The sequence below is a fragment of the Phoxinus phoxinus genome (assembly GCF_949152265.1).
Source record: "Phoxinus phoxinus genome assembly, chromosome: 6".
NCBI lineage: Eukaryota > Metazoa > Chordata > Actinopteri > Cypriniformes > Leuciscidae > Phoxinus > Phoxinus phoxinus.
Genome location: NC_136881.1, coordinates 34,824,441 through 34,848,659, shown reverse-complemented (window position 1 = coordinate 34,848,659; position 24,219 = coordinate 34,824,441). Strand labels below are relative to the sequence as shown.

General features: G+C 34.7%; 2 protein-coding genes across 3 annotated transcripts; one reads left to right on the top strand and one right to left on the bottom strand.

Moving 5' to 3' along the window:
• Positions 1–11,460: 11,460 nt before the first annotated feature.
• LOC307000502 (uncharacterized protein) lies at positions 11,461–16,439 on the top strand. Of its 2 annotated transcripts, none has more exons than XM_079616136.1 (6): positions 11,461–11,791; positions 13,551–13,816; positions 14,627–14,817; positions 15,069–15,162; positions 15,252–15,451; positions 16,234–16,439. In XM_079616136.1, the coding sequence occupies exons 1-6, from the start codon at positions 11,696–11,698 to the stop codon at positions 16,425–16,427; spliced, it is 1,041 nt and encodes a 346-aa protein (XP_079472262.1). In that variant the 5' UTR covers positions 11,461–11,695; the 3' UTR covers positions 16,428–16,439. The 2 variants fall into 2 exon arrangements, with proteins under 2 accessions (XP_079472262.1, XP_079472261.1); XM_079616135.1 differs by having other exon boundaries at positions 15,249–15,451.
• Positions 16,440–16,987: 548 nt separating this feature from the next.
• LOC307000501 (uncharacterized protein) lies at positions 16,988–20,468 on the bottom strand (the record flags this gene model as incomplete). The annotated part of the gene is made up of 6 exons (XM_079616134.1): positions 19,949–20,468; positions 19,744–19,872; positions 18,288–18,481; positions 17,859–18,006; positions 17,372–17,576; positions 16,988–17,289 (listed from the first exon to the last, which is right to left on the bottom strand). Exons 1-6 carry the CDS (start codon positions 20,156–20,158, stop codon positions 16,988–16,990), a joined length of 1,188 nt encoding a protein of 395 aa, XP_079472260.1. The 5' UTR covers positions 20,159–20,468.
• Positions 20,469–24,219: the final 3,751 nt, after the last annotated feature.

Below are 24,219 nucleotides of genomic sequence, written 5' to 3'. Positions count from 1 at the left end.
GATGGCAGTTAAGCTCCATCCACAAAAAAATTTAGTTCAAGTCCCGGGTCATGTTTTTTTTTTTTTCATACTTTTGGGATTTGGACGACAGGTCCCGGGTCATCGTTTTTTTTTTTTTTTTCATACTTTCCTATCATGGTTAAAAAGCAAAATATATTCTTTAAACTGATGGCAGTTAAGCTCCATCCACAAAAAAATTGAGTTCAAGTCCCGGGTCATGTTTTTTTTTTTTCATACTTTTGGGATTTTGACGACAGGTCCCGGGTCATCGTTTTTTTTTTTTTTTTCATACTTTCCTATCATGGTTAAAAGGCAAAAGATATTATTTAAACTGATGGCAGTTAAGCTCCATCCACAAAAAAATTGAGTTCAAGTCCCGGGTCATGTTTTTTTTTTTTCATACTTTTGGGATTTTGACGACAGGTCCCGGGTCATCGTTTTTTTTTTTTTTTTTTTTATATACTTTCCTATCATGGTTAAAAGGCAAAAGATATTATTTAAACTGATGGCAGTTAAGCTCCATCCACAAAAAAATTGAGTTCAAGTCCCGGGTCATGTTTTTTTTTTTTCATACTTTTGGGATTTTGAGGACAGGTCCCGGGTCATCATTTTTTTTTTTTTTTTTTTTCATACTTTCCTATCATGGTTAAAAAGGCAAAATATATTCTTTAAACTGATGGCAGTTAAGCTCCATCCACAAAGAAATTGAGTTCAAGTCCCGGTTTATGTCTTTTTTTTTTTCATACTTTTGGGATTTTGACGACAGGTCCCGGGTCATCGTTTTTTCTTTTTTTTTCATACTTTCCTATCATGGTTAAAAGTCAAAAGATATTCTTTAAACTGATGGCAGTTAAGCTCCATCCACAAAAAAATTGAGTTCAAGTCCCGGGTCATGTTTTTTTTTGTTTTTTTGTTTTTTCATACTTTTGGGATTTTGACGACAGGTCCCGGGTCATCGTTTTTTTTTGTTTTTGTTTTTTTTCATACTTTCCTATCATGGTTAAAAGGCAAAAGATATTCTTTAAACTGATGGCAGTTAAGCTCCATCCACAAAAAAATTGAGTTCAAGTCCCGGTTCATGTTTTTTTTTTTTCATACTTTTGGGATTTTGACGACAGGTCCCGGGTCATCGTTTTTTTTTTTTTTTTCATACTTTCCTATCATGGTTAAAAGGCAAAATATATTATTTAAACTGATGGCAGTTAAGCTCCATCCACAAAAAAATTGAGTTCAAGTCCAGGGTCATGTTTTTTTTTTTTTTTTTTTTCTCATACTTTTGGGATTTTGACGACAGGTCCCGGGTCATCGTTTTTTTTTTTGTTTTTGTTTTTCATACTTTCCTATCATGGTTAAAAGGCAAAAGATATTCTTTAAACTGATGGCAGTTAAGCTCCATCCACAAAAAATTTTAGTTCAAGTCCCGGTTCATGTTTTTTTTTTTTCATACTTTTGGGATTTTGACGACAGGTCCCGGGTCATCGTTTTTTTTTTTTTTTTTCATACTTTCCTATCATGGTTAAAAGGCAAAAGATATTATTTAAACTGATGGCAGTTAAGCTCCATCCACAAAAAAATTGAGTTCAAGTCCCGGGTCATGTTTTTTTTTTTTTCATACTTTTGGGATTTTGACGACAGGTCCCGGGTCATCATTTTTTTTTTTTTTTTTTTTTTCATACTTTCCTATCATGGTTAAAAGTCAAAAGATATTCTTTAAACTGATGGCAGTTAAGCTCCATCCACAAAAAAATTGAGTTCAAGTCCCGGGTCATGTTTTTTTTTTTTTTTTTTTTTTCATACTTTTGGGATTTTGACGACAGGTCCCGGGTCATCGTTTTTTTTTTTTTTTCATACTTTCCTATCATGGTTAAAAGGCAAAAGATATTATTTAAACTGATGGCAGTTAAGCTCCATCCACAAAAAAATTGAGTTCAAGTCCCGGGTCATGTTTTTTTTTGTTTTTTTGATTTTTCATACTTTTGGGATTTTGACGACAGGTCCCGGGTCATCGTTTTTGTTTTTGTTTTTGTTTTTTCATACTTTCCTATCATGGTTAAAAGGCAAAAGATATTCTTTAAACTGATGGCAGTTAAGCTCCATCCACAAAAAAATTGAGTTCAAGTCCCGGTTCATGTTTTTTTTTTTTCATACTTTTGGGATTTTGACGACAGGTCCCCGGGTCATCGTTTTTTTTTTTTTTTTTCATACTTTCCTATCATGGTTAAAAGGCAAAAGATATTCTTTAAACTGATGGCAGTTAAGCTCCATCCACAAAAAAATTGAGTTCAAGTCCCGGGTCATGTTTTTTTTTTTTTCATACTTTTGGGATTTTGACGACAGGTCCCGGGTCATCGTTTTTTTTTTTTTTTTTCATACTTTCCTATCATGGTTAAAAGGCAAAAGATATTCTTTAAACTGATGGCAGTTAAGCTCCATCCACAAAGAAATTGAGTTCAAGTCCCGGGTCATGTTTTTTTTTTTTTTTTTTTTTCTCATACTTTTGGGATTTTGACGACAGGTCCCGGGTCATCGTTTTTTTTTTTTTTTTCATACTTTCCTATCATGGTTAAAAGGCAAAAGATATTCTTTAAACTGATGGCAGTTAAGCTCCATCCACAAAGAAATTGAGTTCAAGTCCCGGGTCATGTTTTTTTTTTTTCATACTTTTGGGATTTTGACGACAGGTCCCGGGTCATCGTTTTTTTTTTTTTTTTTTTTTTCACACTTTCCTATCATGGTTAAAAGGCAAAAGATATTCTTTAAACTGATGGCAGTTAAGCTCCATCAACAAAAAAATTGAGTTCAAGTCCCGGTTCATGTTTTTTTTTTTTCATACTTTTGGGATTTTGACGACAGGTCCCCGGGTCATCGTTTTTTTTTTTTTTTTTTCATACTTTCCTATCATGGTTAAAAGGCAAAAGATATTATTTAAACTGATGGCAGTTAAGCTCCATCCACAAAAAAATTGAGTTCAAGTCCCGGGTCATGTTTTTTTTTTTTTCATACTTTTGGGATTTTGACGACAGGTCCCGGGTCATCGTTTTTTTTTTTTTTTTCATACTTTCCTATCATGGTTAAAAGGCAAAAGATATTCTTTAAACTGATGGCAGTTAAGCTCCATCCACAAAAAAATTGAGTTCAAGTCCCGGGTCATGTTTTTTTTTTTTTCATACTTTTGGGATTTTGACGACAGGTCCCGGGTCATCGTTTTTTTTTTTTTTTTTCATACTTTCCTATCATGGTTAAAAGGCAAAAGATATTCTTTAAACTGATGGCAGTTAAGCTCCATCCACAAAAAAATTGAGTTCAAGTCCAGGGTCATGTTTTTTTTTTTTTTTTTTTTTCATACTTTTGGGATTTTGACGACAGGTCCCGGGTCATCGTTTTTTTTTTTTTTTTTTATACTTTCCTATCATGGTTAAAAGGCAAAAGATATTATTTAAACTGATGGCAGTTAAGCTCCATCCACAAAAAAATTGAGTTCAAGTCCCGGGTCATGTTTTTTTTTTTTCATACTTTTGGGATTTTGACGACAGGTCCCGGGTCATCGTTTTTTTTTTTTTTTTTTTATACTTTCCTATCATGGTTAAAAGGCAAAATATATTCTTTAAACTGATGGCAGTTAAGCTCCATCCACAAAGAAATTGAGTTCAAGTCCCGGGTCATGTTTTTTTTTTGTTTTTTTTTGTTTTTTCATACTTTTGGGATTTTGACGACTGGTCCCGGGTCATCGGTTTTTTTTTTGTTTCATACTTTCCTATCATGGTTAAAAGGCAAAATATATTATTTAAACTGATGGCAGTTAAGCTCCATCCACAAAAAAATTGAGTTCAAGTCCCGGGTCATGTTTTTTTTTTTTTTTTTTTTTTTTTCATACTTTTGGGATTTTGACGACAGGTCCCGGGTCATCGTTTTTTTTTTGTTTTGTTTTTTTTCATACTTTCCTATCATGGTTAAAAGGCAAAATATATTCTTTAAACTGATGGCAGTTAAGCTCCATCCACAAAAAAATTTAGTTCAAGTCCCGGTTCATGTTTTTTTGATTTTTCATACTTTTGGGATTTTGACGACAGGTCCCGGGTCATCGTTTTTTTTTTTTTTTTTCATACTTTCCTATCATGGTTAAAAGTCAAAAGATATTCTTTAAACTGATGGCAGTTAAGCTCCATCCACAAAAAAATTGAGTTCAAGTCCCGGTTCATGTTTTTTTTTTTTCATACTTTTGGGATTTTGACGACAGGTCCCGGGTCATCGTTTTTTTTTTGTTTTTGTTTTTTTCATACTTTCCTATCATGGGTAAAAGGCAAAAGATATTCTTTAAACTGATGGCAGTTAAGCTCCATCCACAAAGAAATTGAGTTCAAGTCCCGGGTCATGTTTTTTTTTGTTTTTTTGTTTTTTCATACTTTTGGGATTTTGACGACAGGTCCCGGGTCATCGTTTTTTTTTTGTTTTTGTTTTTTTCATACTTTCCTATCATGGTTAAAAGGCAAAAGATATTATTTAAACTGATGGCAGTTAAGCTCCATCCACAAAAAAATTTAGTTCAAGTCCCGGGTCATGTTTTTTTTTTTTTCATACTTTTGGGATTTGGACGACAGGTCCCGGGTCATCGTTTTTTTTTTTTTTTTTTCATACTTTCCTATCATGGTTAAAAAGCAAAATATATTCTTTAAACTGATGGCAGTTAAGCTCCATCCACAAAAAAATTGAGTTCAAGTCCCGGGTCATGTTTTTTTTTGTTTTTTTGATTTTTCATACTTTTGGGATTTTGACGACAGGTCCCGGGTCATCGTTTTTTTTTTTTTTTTTTTTTTTTCATACTTTCCTATCATGGTTAAAAGGCAAAATATATTCTTTAAACTGATGGCAGTTAAGCTCCATCCACAAAGAAATTGAGTTCAAGTCCCGGTTCATGTTTTTTTTTTTTCATACTTTTAAAAATTGAGTTCAAGTCCCGGGTCATGTTTTTTTTTTTTCATACTTTTGGGATTTTGACGACAGGTCCCGGGTCATCGTTTTTTTTTTTTTTTTTTTCATACTTTCCTATCATGGTTAAAAGGCAAAAGATATTATTTAAACTGATGGCAGTTAAGCTCCATCCACAAAAAAATTGAGTTCAAGTCCCGGGTCATGTTTTTTTTTTTTCATACTTTTGGGATTTTGAGGACAGGTCCCGGGTCATCATTTTTTTTTTTTTTTTTTTCATACTTTCCTATCATGGTTAAAAAGGCAAAAGATATTCTTTAAACTGATGGCAGTTAAGCTCCATCCACAAAAAAATTGAGTTCAAGTCCCGGGTCATGTTTTTTTTTTTGTTTTTTTGATTTTTCATACTTTTGGGATTTTGACGACAGGTCCCGGGTCATCGTTTTTTTTTTTTTTTTTTTTTTTTCATACTTTCCTATCATGGTTAAAAGGCAAAATATATTCTTTAAACTGATGGCAGTTAAGCTCCATCCACAAAAAAATTGAGTTCAAGTCCCGGTTCATGTTTTTTTTTTTTCATACTTTTGGGATTTTGACGACAGGTCCCGGGTCATCGTTTTTTTTTTGTTTTTGTTTTTTTCATACTTTCCTATCATGGTTAAAAGGCAAAATATATTATTTAAACTGATGGCAGTTAAGCTCCATCCACAAAAAAATTGAGTTCAAGTCCCGGTTCATGTTTTTTTTTTTTCATACTTTTGGGATTTTGACGACAGGTCCCGGGTCATCGTTTTTTTTTTTTTTTCATACTTTCCTATCATGGTTAAAAGGCAAAATATATTATTTAAACTGATGGCAGTTAAGCTCCATCCACAAAAAAATTGAGTTCAAGTCCCGGGTCATGTTTTTTTATTTTTCATACTTTTGGGATTTTGACGACAGGTCCCGGGTCATCGTTTTTTTTTTTTTTTTTTTCATACTTTCCTATCATGGTTAAAAGGCAAAAGATATTCTTTAAACTGATGGCAGTTAAGCTCCATCCACAAAAAAATTGAGTTCAAGTCCCGGGTCATGTTTTTTTTAGTTTTTTTTTTTTTTCATACTTTTGGGATTTTGACGACAGGTCCCGGGTCATCGTTTTTTTTTTTTTTTTTTTTTTTTCATACTTTCCTATCATGGTTAAAAAGCAAAATATATTCTTTAAACTGATGGCAGTTAAGCTCCATCCACAAAAAAATTGAGTTCAAGTCCCGGGTCATGTTTTTTTTTTTTCATACTTCTGGGATTTTGACGACAGGTCCCGGGTCATCGTTTTTTTTTTTTTTTCATACTTTCCTATCATGGTTAAAAAGCAAAATATATTCTTTAAACTGATGGCAGTTAAGCTCCATCCACAAAGAAATTGAGTTCAAGTCCCGGGTCATGTTTTTTTTAGTTTTTTTTTTTTTTCATACTTTTGGGATTTTGACGACAGGTTTTCGTTTTTTTTTTTTTTTCATACTTTCCTATCATGGTTAAAAGGCAAAATATATTATTTAAACTGATGGCAGTTAAGCTCCATCCACAAAAAAATTGAGTTCAAGTCCCGGTTCATGTTCTTTTTTTTTCATACTTTTGGGATTTTGACGACAGGTCCCGGGTCATCGTTTTTTTTTTTTTTTCATACTTTCCTATCATGGTTAAAAGGCAAAAGATATTATTTAAACTGATGGCAGTTAAGCTCCATCCACAAAAAAATTGAGTTCAAGTCCAGGGTCATGTTTTTTTTTTTTTCATACTTTTGGGATTTTGACGACAGGTCCCGGGTCATCGTTTTTTTTTTTTTTTTTCATACTTTCCTATCATGGTTAAAAGGCAAAAGATATTCTTTAAACTGATGGCAGTTAAGCTCCATCCACAAAAAAATTGAGTTCAAGTCCAGGGTCATGTTTTTTTTTTTTTTTTTTTCTCATACTTTTGGGATTTTGACGACAGATCCCGGGTCATCGTTTTTTCTTTTTTTTTCATACTTTCCTATCATGGTTAAAAGGCAAAAGATATTCTTTAAACTGATGGCAGTTAAGCTCCATCCACAAAGAAATTGAGTTCAAGTCCCGGTTCATGTTTTTTTTTTTTCATACTTTTGGGATTTTGACGACAGGTCCCGGGTCATCGTTTTTTTTTTTTTTTCATACTTTCCTATCATGGTTAAAAGTCAAAAGATATTCTTTAAACTGATGGCAGTTAAGCTCCATCCACAAAAAAATTGAGTTCAAGTCCAGGGTCATGTTTTTTTGTTTTTTTTTTTCTCATACTTTTGGGATTTTGACGACAGGTCCCGGGTCATCGTTTTTTTTTTTGTTTTTTGTTTTTTCATACTTTCCTATCATGGTTAAAAGGCAAAAGATATTCTTTAAACTGATGGCAGTTAAGCTCCATCCACAAAAAAATTGAGTTCAAGTCCCGGTTCATGTTTTTTTTTTTTCATACTTTTGGGATTTTGACGACAGGTCCCGGGTCATCGTTTTTTTTTTTTTTTCATACTTTCCTATCATGGTTAAAAGGCAAAATATATTATTTAAACTGATGGCAGTTAAGCTCCATCCACAAAAAAATTGAGTTCAAGTCCAGGGTCATGTTTTTGTTTTGTTTTTTTTCTCATACTTTTGGGATTTTGACGACAGGTCCCGGGTCATCGTTTTTTTTTTTTTTTTCATACTTTCCTATCATGGTTAAAAGGAAAAAGATATTATTTAAACTGATGGCAGTCAAGCTCCATCCACAAAAAAATTGAGTTCAAGTCCCGGGTCATGTTTTTTTTTTTCATACTTTTGGGATTTTGACGACAGGTCCCGGGTCATCGTTTTTTTTTTTTTTTTCATACTTTCCTATCATGGTTAAAAAGCAAAATATATTCTTTAAACTGATGGCAGTTAAGCTCCATCCACAAAAAAATTGAGTTCAAGTCCCGGGTCATGTTTTTTTTTTTTTCATACTTTTGGGATTTTGACGACAGGTCCCGGGTCATCGTTTTTTTTTTTTTTTTTTTCATACTTTCCTATCATGGTTAAAAGGCAAAAGATATTCTTTAAACTGATGGCAGTTAAGCTCCATCCACAAAAAAATTGAGTTCAAGTCCCGGGTCATGTTTTTTTTTTTTTTATACTTTTGGGATTTTGACGACAGGTCCCGGGTCATCGTTTTTTTTTTTTTTTCATACTTTCCTATCATGGTTAAAAGGCAAAAGATATTATTTAAACTGATGGCAGTTAAGCTCCATCCACAAAAAAATTGAGTTCAAGTCCCGGGTCATGTTTTTTTTTTTTTCATACTTTTGGGATTTTGACGACAGGTCCCGGGTCATCGTTTTTTTTTTTTTTTTTTTCATACTTTCCTATCATGGTTAAAAGGCAAAAGATATTCTTTAAACTGATGGCAGTTAAGCTCCATCCACAAAAAAATTGAGTTCAAGTCCCGGGTCATGTTTTTTTTTTTTTCATACTTTTGGGATTTTGACGACAGGTCCCGGGTCATCGTTTTTTTTTTTTTTTTCATACTTTCCTATCATGGTTAAAAAGCAAAATATATTCTTTAAACTGATGGCAGTTAAGCTCCATCCACAAAAAAATTGAGTTCAAGTCCCGGGTCATGTTTTTTTTTTTTCATACTTTTGGGATTTTGACGACAGGTCCCGGGTCATCGTTTTTTTTTTTTTTTTCATACTTTCCTATCATGGTTAAAAGTCAAAAGATATTCTTTAAACTGATGGCAGTTAAGCTCCATCCACAAAAAAATTGAGTTCAAGTCCCGGGTCATGTTTTTTTTTGTTTTTTTGTTTTTTCATACTTTTGGGATTTTGACGACAGGTCCCGGGTCATCGTTTTTTTTTTGTTTTTGTTTTTTTCATACTTTCCTATCATGGTTAAAAGGCAAAAGATATTATTTAAACTGATGGCAGTTAAGCTCCATCCACAAAAAAATTGAGTTCAAGTCCCGGTTCATGTTTTTTTTTTTCATACTTTTGGGATTTGGACGACAGGTCCGGGGTCATCGTTTTTTTTTTTTTTTTCATACTTTCCTATCATGGTTAAAAAGCAAAATATATTCTTTAAACTGATGGCAGTTAAGCTCCATCCACAAAAAAATTTAGTTCAAGTCCCGGGTCATGTTTTTTTTTGTTTTTTTGATTTTTCATACTTTTGGGATTTTGACGACAAGGTCCCGGGTCATCGTTTTTTTTTTTTTTTTTTTTTTTTTCATACTTTCCTATCATGGTTAAAAGGCAAAAGATATTCTTTAAACTGATGGCAGTTAAGCTCCATCCACAAAAAAATTGAGTTCAAGTCCCGGTTCATGTTTTTTTTTTTCATACTTTTGGGATTTTGACGACAGGTCCCGGGTCATCGTTTTTTTTTTTTTTTTTTCATACTTTCCTATCATGGTTAAAAGGCAAAAGATATTATTTAAACTGATGGCAGTTAAGCTCCATCCACAAAAAAATTGAGTTCAAGTCCCGGGTCATGTTTTTTTTTTTTTCATACTTTTGGGATTTTGACGACAGGTCCCGGGTCATCGTTTTTTTTTTTTTTTTCATACTTTCCTATCATGGTTAAAAGGCAAAAGATATTCTTTAAACTGATGGCAGTTAAGCTCCATCCACAAAAAAATTGAGTTCAAGTCCAGGGTCATGTTTTTTTTTTTTTTTTTTTCTCATACTTTTGGGATTTTGACGACAGGTCCCGGGTCATCGTTTTTTTTTTTTTTTTCATACTTTCCTATCATGGTTAAAAGGCAAAAGATATTCTTTAAACTGATGGCAGTTAAGCTCCATCCACAAAGAAATTGAGTTCAAGTCCCGGGTCATGTTTTTTTTTTTTCATACTTTTGGGATTTTGACGACAGGTCCCGGGTCATCGTTTTTTTTTTTTTTTCATACTTTCCTATCATGGTTAAAAGGCAAAATATATTCTTTAAACTGATGGCAGTTAAGCTCCATCCACAAAGAAATTGAGTTCAAGTCCCGGGTCATGTTTTTTTTTGTTTTTTTGTTTTTTCATACTTTTGGGATTTTGACGACAGGTCCCGGGTCATCGTTTTTTTTTTGTTTTTGTTTTTTTCATACTTTCCTATCATGGTTAAAAGGCAAAATATATTATTTAAACTGATGGCAGTTAAGCTCCATCCACAAAAAAATTTAGTTCAAGTCCCGGTTCATGTTTTTTTGATTTTTCATACTTTTGGGATTTTGACGACAGGTCCCGGGTCATCGTTTTTTTTTTTTTTTTTTTCATACTTTCCTATCATGGTTAAAAGGCAAAAGATATTCTTTAAACTGATGGCAGTTAAGCTCCATCCACAAAAAAATTGAGTTCAAGTCCCGGTTCATGTTTTTTTGATTTTTCATACTTTTGGGATTTTGACGACAGGTCCCGGGTCATCGTTTTTTTTTTTTTTTTTTTTTTTTCATACTTTCCTATCATGGTTAAAAGGCAAAATATATTCTTTAAACTGATGGCAGTTAAGCTCCATCCACAAAAAAATTTAGTTCAAGTCCCGGTTCATGTTTTTTTGATTTTTCATACTTTTGGGATTTTGACGACAGGTCCCGGGTCATCGTTTTTTTTTTTTTTTTTTTCATACTTTCCTATCATGGTTAAAAGGCAAAAGATATTCTTTAAACTGATGGCAGTTAAGCTCCATCCACAAAAAAATTGAGTTCAAGTCCAGGGTCATGTTTTTTTTATTTTTTATTTCTCATACTTTTGGGATTTTGACGACAGGTCCCGGGTCATCGTTTTTTCTTTTTTTTTCATACTTTCCTATCATGGTTAAAAGTCAAAAGATATTCTTTAAACTGATGGCAGTTAAGCTCTATCCACAAAGAAATTGAGTTCAAGTCCCGGGTCATGTTTTTTTTTGTTTTTTTGTTTTTTCATACTTTTGGGATTTTGACGACAGGTCCCGGGTCATCGTTTTTTTTTTTTTTTTTTTTTTTTATACTTTCCTATCATGGTTAAAAGGCAAAAGATATTATTTAAACTGATGGCAGTTAAGCTCCATCCACAAAAAAATTTAGTTCAAGTCCAGGGTCATGTTTTTTTTTTTCATACTTTTGGGATTTGGACGACAGGTCCCGGGTCATCGTTTTTTTTTTTTTTTTCATACTTTCCTATCATGGTTAAAAAGCAAAATATATTCTTTAAACTGATGGCAGTTAAGCTCCATCCACAAAGAAATTGAGTTCAAGTCCCGGGTCATGTTTTTTTTTGTTTTTTTGATTTTTCATACTTTTGGGATTTTGACGACAGGTCCCGGGTCATCGTTTTTTTTTTTTTTTTTTTTTTTCATACTTTCCTATCATGGTTAAAAGGCAAAAGATATTCTTTAAACTGATGGCAGTTAAGCTCCATCCACAAAAAAATTGAGTTCAAGTCGGTCCGTGTACTTTTTCGTTCATTCATTATTCTATTTCGGAATGAAAGATGAAATTTAAAAAAGGGCGCAGCTTGGTTTTTTGTTTAAAAGAAAAAAAGCAGAAATGGCTGTATTTTGTTTTCCAAATGTATTGTTGTCATCAAATAATAGTATTAGAAAATTAGACGACATTTCCGATCGTTTTTTAATTTGTAATATTTATTTGTATGTTTATTGTATTTCATTTGACTGGTCCTATCTTTACCCGGAAGTAAATTGCAACCTCGTGCGAAGTAAATTGAGTAAATTACACTTAGGACCTCACAATCGCGCGAAGTAATTAGGCCTAGTTACACCGTCGTAAGAGTCCACGACAATGGATCAAATTCATTATATGCTATTCAAAGGACCCAAACGGGTCAGCCTCCGAGAAGAGGACATGACAACTAATAAAATTGGAACGATTTTCCAGGTAAGTTTAGAAATACGTTTTTGCTAATATTTGCTAATATGAATGCCAGCTAGCATCGCTCTCGTTCAAAATGTGCATAGCCACAATGTGGCTTTCCCTGTAGATATAATTGTAGGCAAGATGTTATCTGTGAAAACTGTGAGAAAAGACATGAGTTTGAACAACATATAAACAACTTCATAAGTGTGCTGTAAATGGAATTATTAAGTGCAGAATCACGTTCCCACATCTCCCAGCCCTCTCGGTTAAGTTAATACGTTAATGCACCACAAAAACTAAGACAGACAAGTATTATGTTGAAGAATAACTCTGTTGTTAAGCAGGTGGTTTAATGTGAATGTAGGCCTAATCAGTGATAGTGTTGTTGAGTGCGGCAAAAATGTAGATATCTTCTCGTATCTCTGTCAGGGTGCTGTGGGCAACATGTGGCCTTCCACGGCGCCAAACACCAGTTTTAACCTTGGTTAAACTCGGCCTAGGATGACTTTTTTCGTTTTGCACAGTAGCCACACAACAAAGATTACTTTATGAGCAGGGGCATTACAAAGCACAAACACAAAACACAAGCAGCGTCCAACTATTATGGTAGTTTAATGTTTTAATCATATTGGAAGCGACGAGGTCGCGGTGCGACGCGCTCGTTTTTTCCAAGGGCGTCCGCGCCGCATCAAGATAAAAACATATAAATTTATTTCAGAATGCCGCAAGCGCACCGTCGGTCACGTCACGTGGCAAGAACCTTGCTTAGCAACGGCAGACGCCTCCAGAGCGCAGTCGCCCTAGTGCTTTGTAATAAGGCCGGATTCACATATCGCGCCTAAAAACGCATAGAAAACGATAGGCGCGCCGCGTTCTCCTTTTTACAAAGCACTAGGGCGGTTGCGCTCTGGAGGCGCTTGGAAAAAACGAGCGCGTCGCTTCCAATATGAGCGCGCATACCGCGCGGCTAAATTTGAAATAACGAATTTGAGCCCACAAAAGACGCGATATGTGAACAGGCCCTTTTACGTCGTCAAAAATGTATATGAGCGATATCCGCCGGTTGTCCTGTTTAGAGCTTTTTACAGTCTATGGTTTAGAGCTTAACGTTAGATTCTCTGCCCGAGCCCGATATTTCCTGCCGCTATCCTCGGGATCTTAAATCAGTCTGAAGGGGTTGTATTCGCTATAATAACCGCCTCGCTATACATTATCCCGCTTATTACATGGCTACCTACCAAATAAATCAATAATTTGACACAACATATTGATTTAACATGGAGTTCATTGATTTAAAAACGATTTATATTGCTTCCGCTAAAGAAAATAGTGCGCTCCGTCTCTGCGGTTATATCCTGCGTCCATGGCAACGCATTTGTTTTTGATTTTTTTTAACTCGGAGTACAGAAAACTACATTTGCTCAAGTAAATTCCCATCTCTGCATTTTGACAGTGTAGTTTTGCACTTCAGTGTTTTACAGTTTGTAAAGTGTTTGTTAAAATTCAGTTGTTGTTATGTTGTTTTGCACTTTGGAGCACACATATTTTTAAATATTTTATTATAGCTTGTTAAAATTGCACATTGCAACTGTTATTTTGAAAAGCTGTTTATTTATACATTCAAATTATTTAAGTTTAATAATTAGTCTTTAATAAATAGTTACAATTGTTAAAATTTTGGTACAGAGCCTGTAGTCTATCACACAAACAAGTCCCCCACCCCACCACCTTAACTAACACATTTTGTGCGGGAAACCCTGTTTGTTTTATTATGTTTTAGGTGTCACCACCGACTGTGTTCCTAACAGATGCTTCCAACATGGCGGTGTTCCCCTCAAACAATGAGTATTTTAGCACAATAGATTTGGTGCCCCGAGGACAATATGAGGTGCATGGGGCAGCCTCCGAAGCCCTGCAACTATCACCCCAACCCCAACCCCCACCCCAACAGCGCTTCGCATTTTCTCGTCAAAGTGCCAGTGCCACCACTTCATCTGTAACAGCAGGCATTCCCCCAAGGGCCACACAGTCAAAATCATATCAGAGGTATGTAGAGTTGCATTTGTTGGTTAGGTAAAACTGAATAATTTAATTTGTTTTTTGGGGATATGTATTGTTCATTTTAAATTTGATGACAGTTGGGGCAGGAAAAGTTGAGTAATGCTAAACACAACACCAGAAAGGACCTGTTACACCTAATTATGCTAACTGGTGAAAGACAGTTATGTGCTAAAGAGCATCCGTTCCTGCCCAATACAGAATTTTGATTGCCCTAGAATCTACTGTTAATAATTTTCCGCTGTTAATGCACCAAATGTGAAACAATATTGACTCCTAACTGGCCATTTTAGATGAATGATGAAGCCTTCTCTAAAATGTCCATGCTATGCACCCCCATACCATTTTATATGCAGACTTTTCAACTGAGCACTTATAGAAAGCTGGATGATCCCAGATCACAAAGTTAATTATTTCCAAAAAGTGACACACTTCAGCACAGATAAGAATGCTGCACCCTTGTATCATGCCTAAATGTCATTTGCATGGTATAGTTTTCATAGACAAGGGTTATTCTGTGCTTCTTAGAGTCCAGACAATGCTTTACATTATATAATTGGATCATTTTTTCTAAGCCTCAAAGATAGTAGAAATCCAATAATGTTGTGGAATAAATAAGTAATGAACAAATCCAGATCTGTAATGGTGATTAGATTATGCTCTTTTATGTACAAAATCATGTTGCCAGTTAACCGGCTGTGAAATTGTTCTATGTGTTGTCTTTAGCATTAGTCCAGTCTTACAGTCTTGAAGTAAATACGTATCTACTAATACATCACCCCTTTGAATATATTCTAGATCTGTGTTCATGGCCGAATTTGTACATGGAAAACTTCAGCCCAGCAGAATGATCGTCATCAGGTTCATGGAGGGTGATGCCACTGTGCAGGGTGTTCTGACAAAAGTCCAAGATGCCCTGGGAGCCTATGACCCCTTGGTCCTGACAGACGGACAGGGGAATGAGATACTTGATTCGGAGGGAACCAGAGGTTAAAAAAAAAGTCTTTATCTTTGTAATATAGATCAGGGGTTCTTAAACCTTTGCAAGCTGGGCGCCCCTTTCGAAGGTTTGAATATTGTGTTGCTTACATTGGTCCTTCCAAAAATACTGGGTCATTTCAGTCATAGATAGTACAACATTTATTTTTCATCTCAGTAGTATTGTGGATGTTTTTCTTGCCTGACTGCCTATGCATCCATAGATCTATTTATCTGAAATACTATTGTTTCCTCTCTATAGGCTCTATCTATTGGAAGCAGAATGCTAGAAAAATCCTTGCAGTGCCAGAGCAGCAGTTTGCCGATATGAAGAGTGGGAAAAGGAGGAGATCAACGTAAGTACCCTTAAACAAATTAACTATCGATATATTTAGTCTATAAAAAAATTTACCCGAAGCTATTAATTCTGTTCTTGTTTTAGCAGAAAAGATGACGAATCAATGGATCTTCAGGGGGTTTATGACAAAATAGAAGAGGTCGTGATGGCTGCCCAGTCGCTCCATGATGTGACTCAAGTTATAAAAAACCTGTCTGAGCTGGCCATCGAGTCAAGAAAGATTTACGTATTGATGGAGACACAAGCTGAGCATGTTCGTGCAGCATTCAGCTGTTCTGTGTGTAAGGGTATGTTGATTGTTACACTTTCAAACAAGCTACTTCCCCTAAAAGTTGGCGTGTTCCTTAAAGCAAGCAGACAGGGTTTTTAATAAATTTTTTTATTAAATACAAAATACCACCAACAAATGCCACTTTTAATCACTACTGTATCAACATTATTCAAACCCTTTATGACATTGTCTTTTGTACTAAGAAGAGCATTCTTTTACTGTTATGGCCTACTGGAAATGTTAGCCACACACCAGGGCTTAGTCTTGTTCCTGAGAAATAGTAATCCATTTCTCATGGAAAAAGTTCTTTGATTTATATATATTGTTTTGTTCAGGATTCTTTTCTGATTGGGCCTATGTAATAGTAGTGTGTCAGGAGGAGGAAGAAAGAAGCATACATAAAAAAGTCCACCGTCTAAAGTCAAGCTTGGAAATGGTTAGGTGATGCTTTTTTTCTCTGGCACAGAAACTTACAGCATATGAAGGGGAAGATTGATTAATTTATAAATTTGTAAATACTAAGAGAAAATATTTAACCAATTGTAACAAGCCATACAAATCTAAACTAAGTGAGCGGGAGGCTATCAAAGTATGTTCTAATAATTCTTAGGAGCACTCCCAGACCTGCTGTGTGGATATCAATATGCAGCAAGTACTAAAAACACTTGTCATGCAGTGGCTTAATAATTTGATACTATATGTATACAGTATATTGCTCAGAAAGTACCTGTATTTATGTTTTGCTTAAAAATAATTTGCAATAATAATTTCAGGTGTCTTCTCATCTCTGTCTTGCAGGGCCAGTGAAGGAACCGATTCTCTCAAAATGCTGCAGAGCCATAATCGGATGCAAGTCATGCATCGATCACTCACTGCAGACCTCAACTCAGTGTGTTATGTGTAGGGCAGACAACTTTGCCATCAACATTGTGGAGGTGTCTGGCCTTTCTGAGGCCTTGAATGCTTTAGAGGAGATAATTAAGGTAGATTAAACACTTTTTGTTATTGTTGGTGGTGCTGTTCATTATCCTGTACAATACTCTGTTCACTTGATCGGCCTTACCAATGTTCGGAGGTCGGACCTTTTTGAATAATTGACCATTGTGCTGTATAATTGACCACTTGTCAAGAAAAAATACCTTTTTGAATCACGTGAGCTGTGGTACAAAGAATGTTTTTATTTCTCAGAAGCAAAACAGTAACAAACAAATACTTTTAAATGTTTTTACATTGGGTGAAATTTATGTTTACATTTTGGCAAGTAGCTTTTGGCAAACTTTGTTTCTCAGCAGAGGTCAAGGAAAAATGGTAATGAAAAAAAAACACGTTATGTGAAGTTTCTGTCTGTTGTCAAGTAGCTGTATGATAAAGGGATAATGTATAGAACAGTGGTCATTATTGAGAAAATGAGTTCCTTCAATGCGAAGGAAGACCCCTCCACGTCGTATCAGGGTCTGGTTCGCCCTGTAAGGACTTGTTTTCCCAGTAATGACTGCCGTTCAATACATTATCTCTTAAATAAAGCTATGAATGCTGTACATGCATAGTTGTACTAGATGTGAGATTTAGTCAAGTTTACAAGGTGGATCAATGCATCTTGAAAAGGTTTAAAATCCCTGTTAACAACACAGTTGTACAGATATTGTATATCGGGGTATGTTTGCCCAAAAAGACGTTCAACGTTCAACTTCTCTTCACTTCGGAATGGGTCTGCTCCAAAGGAGGAGACTCTTGTTAAGTGGTTTCCCAATTCCTCTGCATAGAGGTCAGCTGCTTCAGGTGCGTGAGGTAGTAGCCCCTCTGGGACTTTTTTCAGACACCCATCTCTTGCTAGTTGATTGGGTATTCCTTTTCCTGTAATTAAATTGTTACAATAAAAGACAATGCAACTGTGGAAAGTTTCGTTTTTTTCTTTTCTGTAACTGTTTTACCATACCAGGAATTATGTGTGCATTCCAAGTGTCAATTAATCTCCTCATGCCCAGTTCAGACAGTTGTCTTGTCAGGTTAGACACACAATATCTGCTGATGTTGCAGTCCATGTCCAGGAGTTCTTGGTCGGTAAGGTGGATAAGGGCCTCTTTCAGTGGGTAATTGACCCTGCTATTAACCTCAGGCCACATCCGCTCAACTTTATGATTCTATAGAACAAACAAATATGAATGTGTTTATGGAGGTGAAAATATTTTATTTATAAATAATGTAAGGGGTGAAAATATTTTAGAATAGCTTTAATTTTACACTTTTTACACCAAGGCTTTTGTTGAATTGTAGCTTGAATATTAGTTCTTATAACTTGTAAGTTGATTGGATAAAAGCATCAATTAAACTGCTAAATGTAACCAAGGCGCAGTCCACAACAACTACATGTGTGAATGTTTTTGAAATGTCTGCATACTCCTTTCTTTCTTTTTTAAATTTACCTTTGTTGATGTGGTTTGGTAGTATGGTGGTTTGTCCTGACAATGTCTGTGTGATGCAAGAATTTCCTGAATGAAGAGTGTCAAATAGAATTCCTTGCCGTGGTCAACACGCACCTGATCCCACATTCCATAGTTTACCACAGCAGACCTTGAGTTGTAAAGACATGAAAGAGATCAGAGTTGAGCTGTATTTACAGTAAAACATCCTTGGGGATAAGGTCATATAGGTAGCTACGCTTTACATAGGTTGATTGATTGTACGTAGGTTTAAAACTACAGCCAATATTACCATGAAATATGGTGGAAATCCAAAGTGTGGGTAGAGGACATGTATCATTTTTAGCGCTATTTAGGGTTGCTAATTAGTACAGGCTACATTTGAGCAAAACTGCATTGCATTAACAAATGTGAATGGAACAAATTGCCTACCTGTACACGTCCTCATAAATAATGAGGTTATTCTTTACAGGCATTGTTGCATGTGCCACTACTTTGCTAGAATATCCATCTATGGCAATCACATGTGTCACTCCAAACATAGCGAGTTTCTCGTTTTGGTCTAAATGGAGTTTATGCCCCATATAGGCAGCATAGTATGGCACTGGATTTAAGTTCCGCAGGCCCTGTAATATGAAATGAATGACAAGTGTTAAATGGATTTGCCTATACAGGCTACAATACAGCTCTAAGTACAAGTTCAAGTTTTACTATAACCATTTCAGCAGTTTGGAAATTAGAGGAAAAGCCTTCTTTATTATGATTTTGATTAATTTTGAATTTTTAAACTTGATAAATATTGCGGATATGTTTTACTAGCACAAACAAATGCCAAACTTGTTTTACTAGCACAAACAAAAAACAAACTTGTGTGTGCAAAATTTAGAATTAAATGAATGTGCAGCAATTTGTACAAATAGCCTACAGAGTCCATATGACTGTGTTATAGCCATTAAATAAGCGCATTTAGTTTCATTTTTGTTCAAATATTATAATGTTATTTTTCCCCCCATCTATGTTGATTATGAAAAGTGAACAGCATGAGTAAGATAATATTACCAATATAACAAGGAGACATGACTTTGACCACTTCATTAAGTTTTGTTTTGTAGAAATTTCTTTAAAGTGAATTTTGTTTTGTAGAAATTGTATCTTCATTTTAATAAATTTTTCATCAACCAATTGCCTGGTTTTAATAAATAGGAAGCAAATATAGCAGACAATATAATTGCATGGAGGCGCCGGCGCGGGTACCGCCATTCACGTGAACTGGAGCGCATCTCATCGTGCTCAGCATAACTCAGCGTGTGCCTCACATGATTTATGAGAAATATATCTATAGATAGCTTGAAATGTCATTACACAAAACATTTCAAAACGAAAAGAAATAGCCAACTCTCTGATTATGTAATCCATTAGGCCTATGTGCATTTCTCTCTATATGCGTGTTCAATATGGAGATGGCAATCTTAAACTTCAGCAGACACAGAAATCACTAGTTTATTAGTAAAAATCAATGCACCTGTGTCACCAGATTTACAAATGCACATCTTACTTGTTTCACGCACACGGCTATTATGTCGAAATGACCAGATTATGTTGAAATAATAATAATAAATACTTAAGAATATTTGATTAAATGCTGAATGTTGTGCTTGTTCAATTTAATACAATTATAACTTTAATTGTGATATTAAAATGATTGAATATTAAATATTGAGTGGCCACGTTTTGCTAATTTATAAGTAGACCTATATATTGCCAATATAGGCTATAGCATATAACTTGGTGCAGGAGGCACAAGCCAGAGTGCAGTACGAGTACAATTGCAAATGCTTATTCCTTTCTTATTCCATGCAATAGTCATATAGGCAATAGTCGCCTATACCTTGCATCTCATTTCGTGGTAGGGTCTCGCCATCCCGCGCAGAACTCCACCAACCCGATTTTCTGCAGCAACAATCCCTTTGGTCGCCAGGTAACCAGTCATAAACTTTCGACCAAATGTTGGACCAGTCTACAAAAGTTGAAGATTATTAAGAAACTTGTTCAGATAAAGAACATCATCCGAGTTTGGCTTAAAAAACCCTTACCTCTTCAATTGCTGACGAAACGGCAGTTTCCAACTGTGCATCAGATACTACTCGCTTGAGGTTGTGAACATTACAAAATCGTCTAACACTCATCACAGAGCAGCCACGTCCTGCGCCAATGTCCGTAAGGTGCTGTGCAATATCTGCATGCGTCGCATGCCTTCGCAACATATCACAAATTGTCTCCGAATATGCCTCCAAAGACGCCATGTCATCCAGATGACAATATCAAAACAAAACCATCCAAAGCAATTCCCAACCCGCCCAAAAAGTAGTACTTCTGGGTCAACCAAAACATAGGTCAAAAATAGACCCAAACGCGGTTCAGAATGGCTTTTTTTCTTCTTTGCTTTTCTTTTGTTCAGTGGTTCAGTATTTTATTTTCGACCCCTAAAACAGATGAAAACATGACATTCACTTCCATTTTACAAGTGATACAGAAGTGTAAAAATTCATATATAACTACATTTTCGTTTCCCATTTGACCTCCAAAATAGAATAATGAATGAACGAAAAAGTACACGGACCCAAGTCCCGGGTCATGTTTTTTTTTGTTTTTTTGATTTTTCATACTTTTGGGATTTTGACGACAGGTCCCGGGTCATCGTTTTTTTTTTTTTTTCATACTTTCCTATCATGGTTAAAAGGCTAAATATATTATTTAAACTGATGGCAGTTAAGCTCCATCCACAAAAAAATTGAGTTCAAGTCCAGGGTCATGTTTTTTTTTGGTTTTTTTTCTCATACTTTTGGGATTTTGACGACAGGTCCCGGGTAATCGTTTTTTTTTTTTTTTTCATACTTTCCTATCATGGTTAAAAGGCAAAAGATATTATTTAAACTGATGGCAGTCAAGCTCCATCCACAAAAAAATTGAGTTCAAGTCCCGGGTCATGTTTTTTTTTTTCATACTTTTGGGATTTTGACGACAGGTCCCGGGTCATCGTTTTTTTTTTTTTTTTTCATACTTTCCTATCATGGTTAAAAAGCAAAATATATTCTTTAAACTGATGGCAGTTAAGCTCCATCCACAAAAAAATTGAGTTCAAGTCCCGGGTCATGTTTTTTTTTTTGTTTTTTTGATTTTTCATACTTTTGGGATTTTGACGACAGGTCCCGGGTCATCGTTTTTTTTTTTTTTTTTTTTTTTTCATACTTTCCTATCATGGTTAAAAGGCAAAATATATTCTTTAAACTGATGGCAGTTAAGCTCCATCCACAAAGAAATTGAGTTCAAGTCCCGGTTCATGTTTTTTTTTTTTCATACTTTTGGGATTTTGACGACAGGTCCCGGGTCATCGTTTTTTTTTTTTTTTCATACTTTCCTATCATGGTTAAAAGGCAAAATATATTCTTTAAACTGATGGCAGTTAAGCTCCATCCACAAAGAAATTGAGTTCAAGTCCCGGTTCATGTTTTTTTTTTTTCATACTTTTGGGATTTTGACGACAGGTCCCGGGTCATCGTTTTTTCTTTTTTTTCATACTTTCCTATCATGGTTAAAAGTCAAAAGATATTCTTTAAACTGATGGCAGTTAAGCTCCATCCACAAAAAAATTGAGTTCAAGTCCCGGGTCATGTTTTTTTTTGTTTTTTTGTTTTTTCATACTTTTGGGATTTTGACGACAGGTCCCGGGTCATCGTTTTTTTTTGTTTTTGTTTTTTTCATACTTTCCTATCATGGTTAAAAGGCAAAATATATTATTTAAACTGATGGCAGTTAAGCTCCATCCACAAAAAAATTGAGTTCAAGTCCCGGGTCATGTTTTTTTTTTTCATACTTTTGGGATTTTGACGAAAGGTCCCGGGTCATCGTTTTTTTTTTTTTTTTCATACTTTCCTATCATGGTTAAAAAGCAAAATATATTCTTTAAACTGATGGCAGTTAAGCTCCATCCACAAAGAAATTGAGTTCAAGTCCCGGGTCATGTTTTTTTTTTTTTTTTTTTTTTTCATACTTTTGGGATTTTGACGACAGGTCCCGGGTCATCGTTTTTTTTTTTTTTTCATACTTTCCTATCATGGTTAAAAGTCAAAAGATATTCTTTAAACTGATAGCAGTTAAGCTCTATCCACAAAGAAATTGAGTTCAAGTCCCGGGTCATGTTTTTTTTTGTTTTTTTGATTTTTTCATACTTTTGGGATTTTGACGACAAGGTCCCGGGTCATCGTTTTTTTTTTTTTTTTTTTTTTTTTCATACTTTCCTATCATGGTTAAAAGGCAAAAGATATTCTTTAAACTGATGGCAGTTAAGCTCCATCCACAAAAAAATTGAGTTCAAGTCCCGGTTCATGTTTTTTTTTTTCATACTTTTGGGATTTTGACGACAGGTCCCGGGTCATCGTTTTTTTTTTTTTTTTTTCATACTTTCCTATCATGGTTAAAAGGCAAAAGATATTATTTAAACTGATGGCAGTTAAGCTCCATCCACAAAAAAATTGAGTTCAAGTCCCGGGTCATGTTTTTTTTTTTTTCATACTTTTGGGATTTTGACGACAGGTCCCGGGTCATCGTTTTTTTTTTTTTTTTCATACTTTCCTATCATGGTTAAAAGGCAAAAGATATTCTTTAAACTGATGGCAGTTAAGCTCCATCCACAAAGAAATTGAGTTCAAGTCCCGGGTCATGTTTTTTTTTTTTCATACTTTTGGGATTTTGACGACAGGTCCCGGGTCATCGTTTTTTTTTTTTTTTCATACTTTCCTATCATGGTTAAAAGGCAAAATATATTCTTTAAACTGATGGCAGTTAAGCTCCATCCACAAAGAAATTGAGTTCAAGTCCCGGGTCATGTTTTTTTTTGTTTTTTTGTTTTTTCATACTTTTGGGATTTTGACGACAGGTCCCGGGTCATCGTTTTTTTTTTGTTTTTGTTTTTTTCATACTTTCCTATCATGGTTAAAAGGCAAAATATATTATTTAAACTGATGGCAGTTAAGCTCCATCCACAAAAAAATTGAGTTCAAGTCCCGGTTCATGTTTTTTTTTTTTCATACTTTTGGGATTTTGACGACAGGTCCCGGGTCATCGTTTTTTTTTTTTTTTTTTCATACTTTCCTATCATGGTTAAAAGGCAAAAGATATTCTTTAAACTGATGGCAGTTAAGCTCCATCCACAAAAAAATTGAGTTCAAGTCCAGGGTCATGTTTTTTTTTTTTTTTTTTTTCATACTTTTGGGATTTTGACGACAGGTCCCGGGTCATCGTTTTTTTTTTTTTTTTCATACTTTCCTATCATGGTTAAAAGTCAAAAGATATTCTTTAAACTGATGGCAGTTAAGCTCCATCCACAAAAAAATTGAGTTCAAGTCCCGGGTCATGTTTTTTTTTGTTTTTTTGATTTTTCATACTTTTGGGATTTTGACGACAGGTCCCGGGTCATCGTTTTTTTTTTGTTTTGTTTTTTTTCATACTTTCCTATCATGGTTAAAAGGCAAAATATATTCTTTAAACTGATGGCAGTTAAGCTCCATCCACAAAAAAATTTAGTTCAAGTCCCGGTTCATGTTTTTTTGATTTTTCATACTTTTGGGATTTTGACGACAGGTCCCGGGTCATCGTTTTTTTTTTTTTTTTTCATACTTTCCTATCATGGTTAAAAGTCAAAAGATATTCTTTAAACTGATGGCAGTTAAGCTCCATCCACAAAGAAATTGAGTTCAAGTCCCGGTTCATGTTTTTTTTTTTTCATACTTTTGGGATTTTGACGACAGGTCCCGGGTCATCGTTTTTTTTTTGTTTTTTTTTTTTCATACTTTCCTATCATGGTTAAAAGGCAAAAGATATTCTTTAAACTGATGGCAGTTAAGTTCCATCCACAAAAAAATTTAGTTCAAGTCCCGGTTCATGTTTTTTTTTTTTCATACTTTTGGGATTTTGACGACAGGTCCCGGGTCATCGTTTTTTTTTTGTTTTTGTTTTTTTCATACTTTCCTATCATGGTTAAAAGGCAAAATATATTATTTAAACTGATGGCAGTTAAGCTCCATCCACAAAGAAATTGAGTTCAAGTCCCGGGTCATGTTTTTTTTTTTTTTTTTTTTTTTCATACTTTTGGGATTTTGACGACAGGTCCCGGGTCATCGTTTTTTTTTTTTTTTTCATACTTTCCTATCATGGTTAAAAGGCAAAATATATTATTTAAACTGATGGCAGTTAAGCTCCATCCACAAAAAAATTGAGTTCAAGTCCCGGGTTATGTTTTTTTTTTTCATACTTTTGGGATTTTGACGACAGGTCCCGGGTCATCGTTTTTTTTTTTTTTTTCATA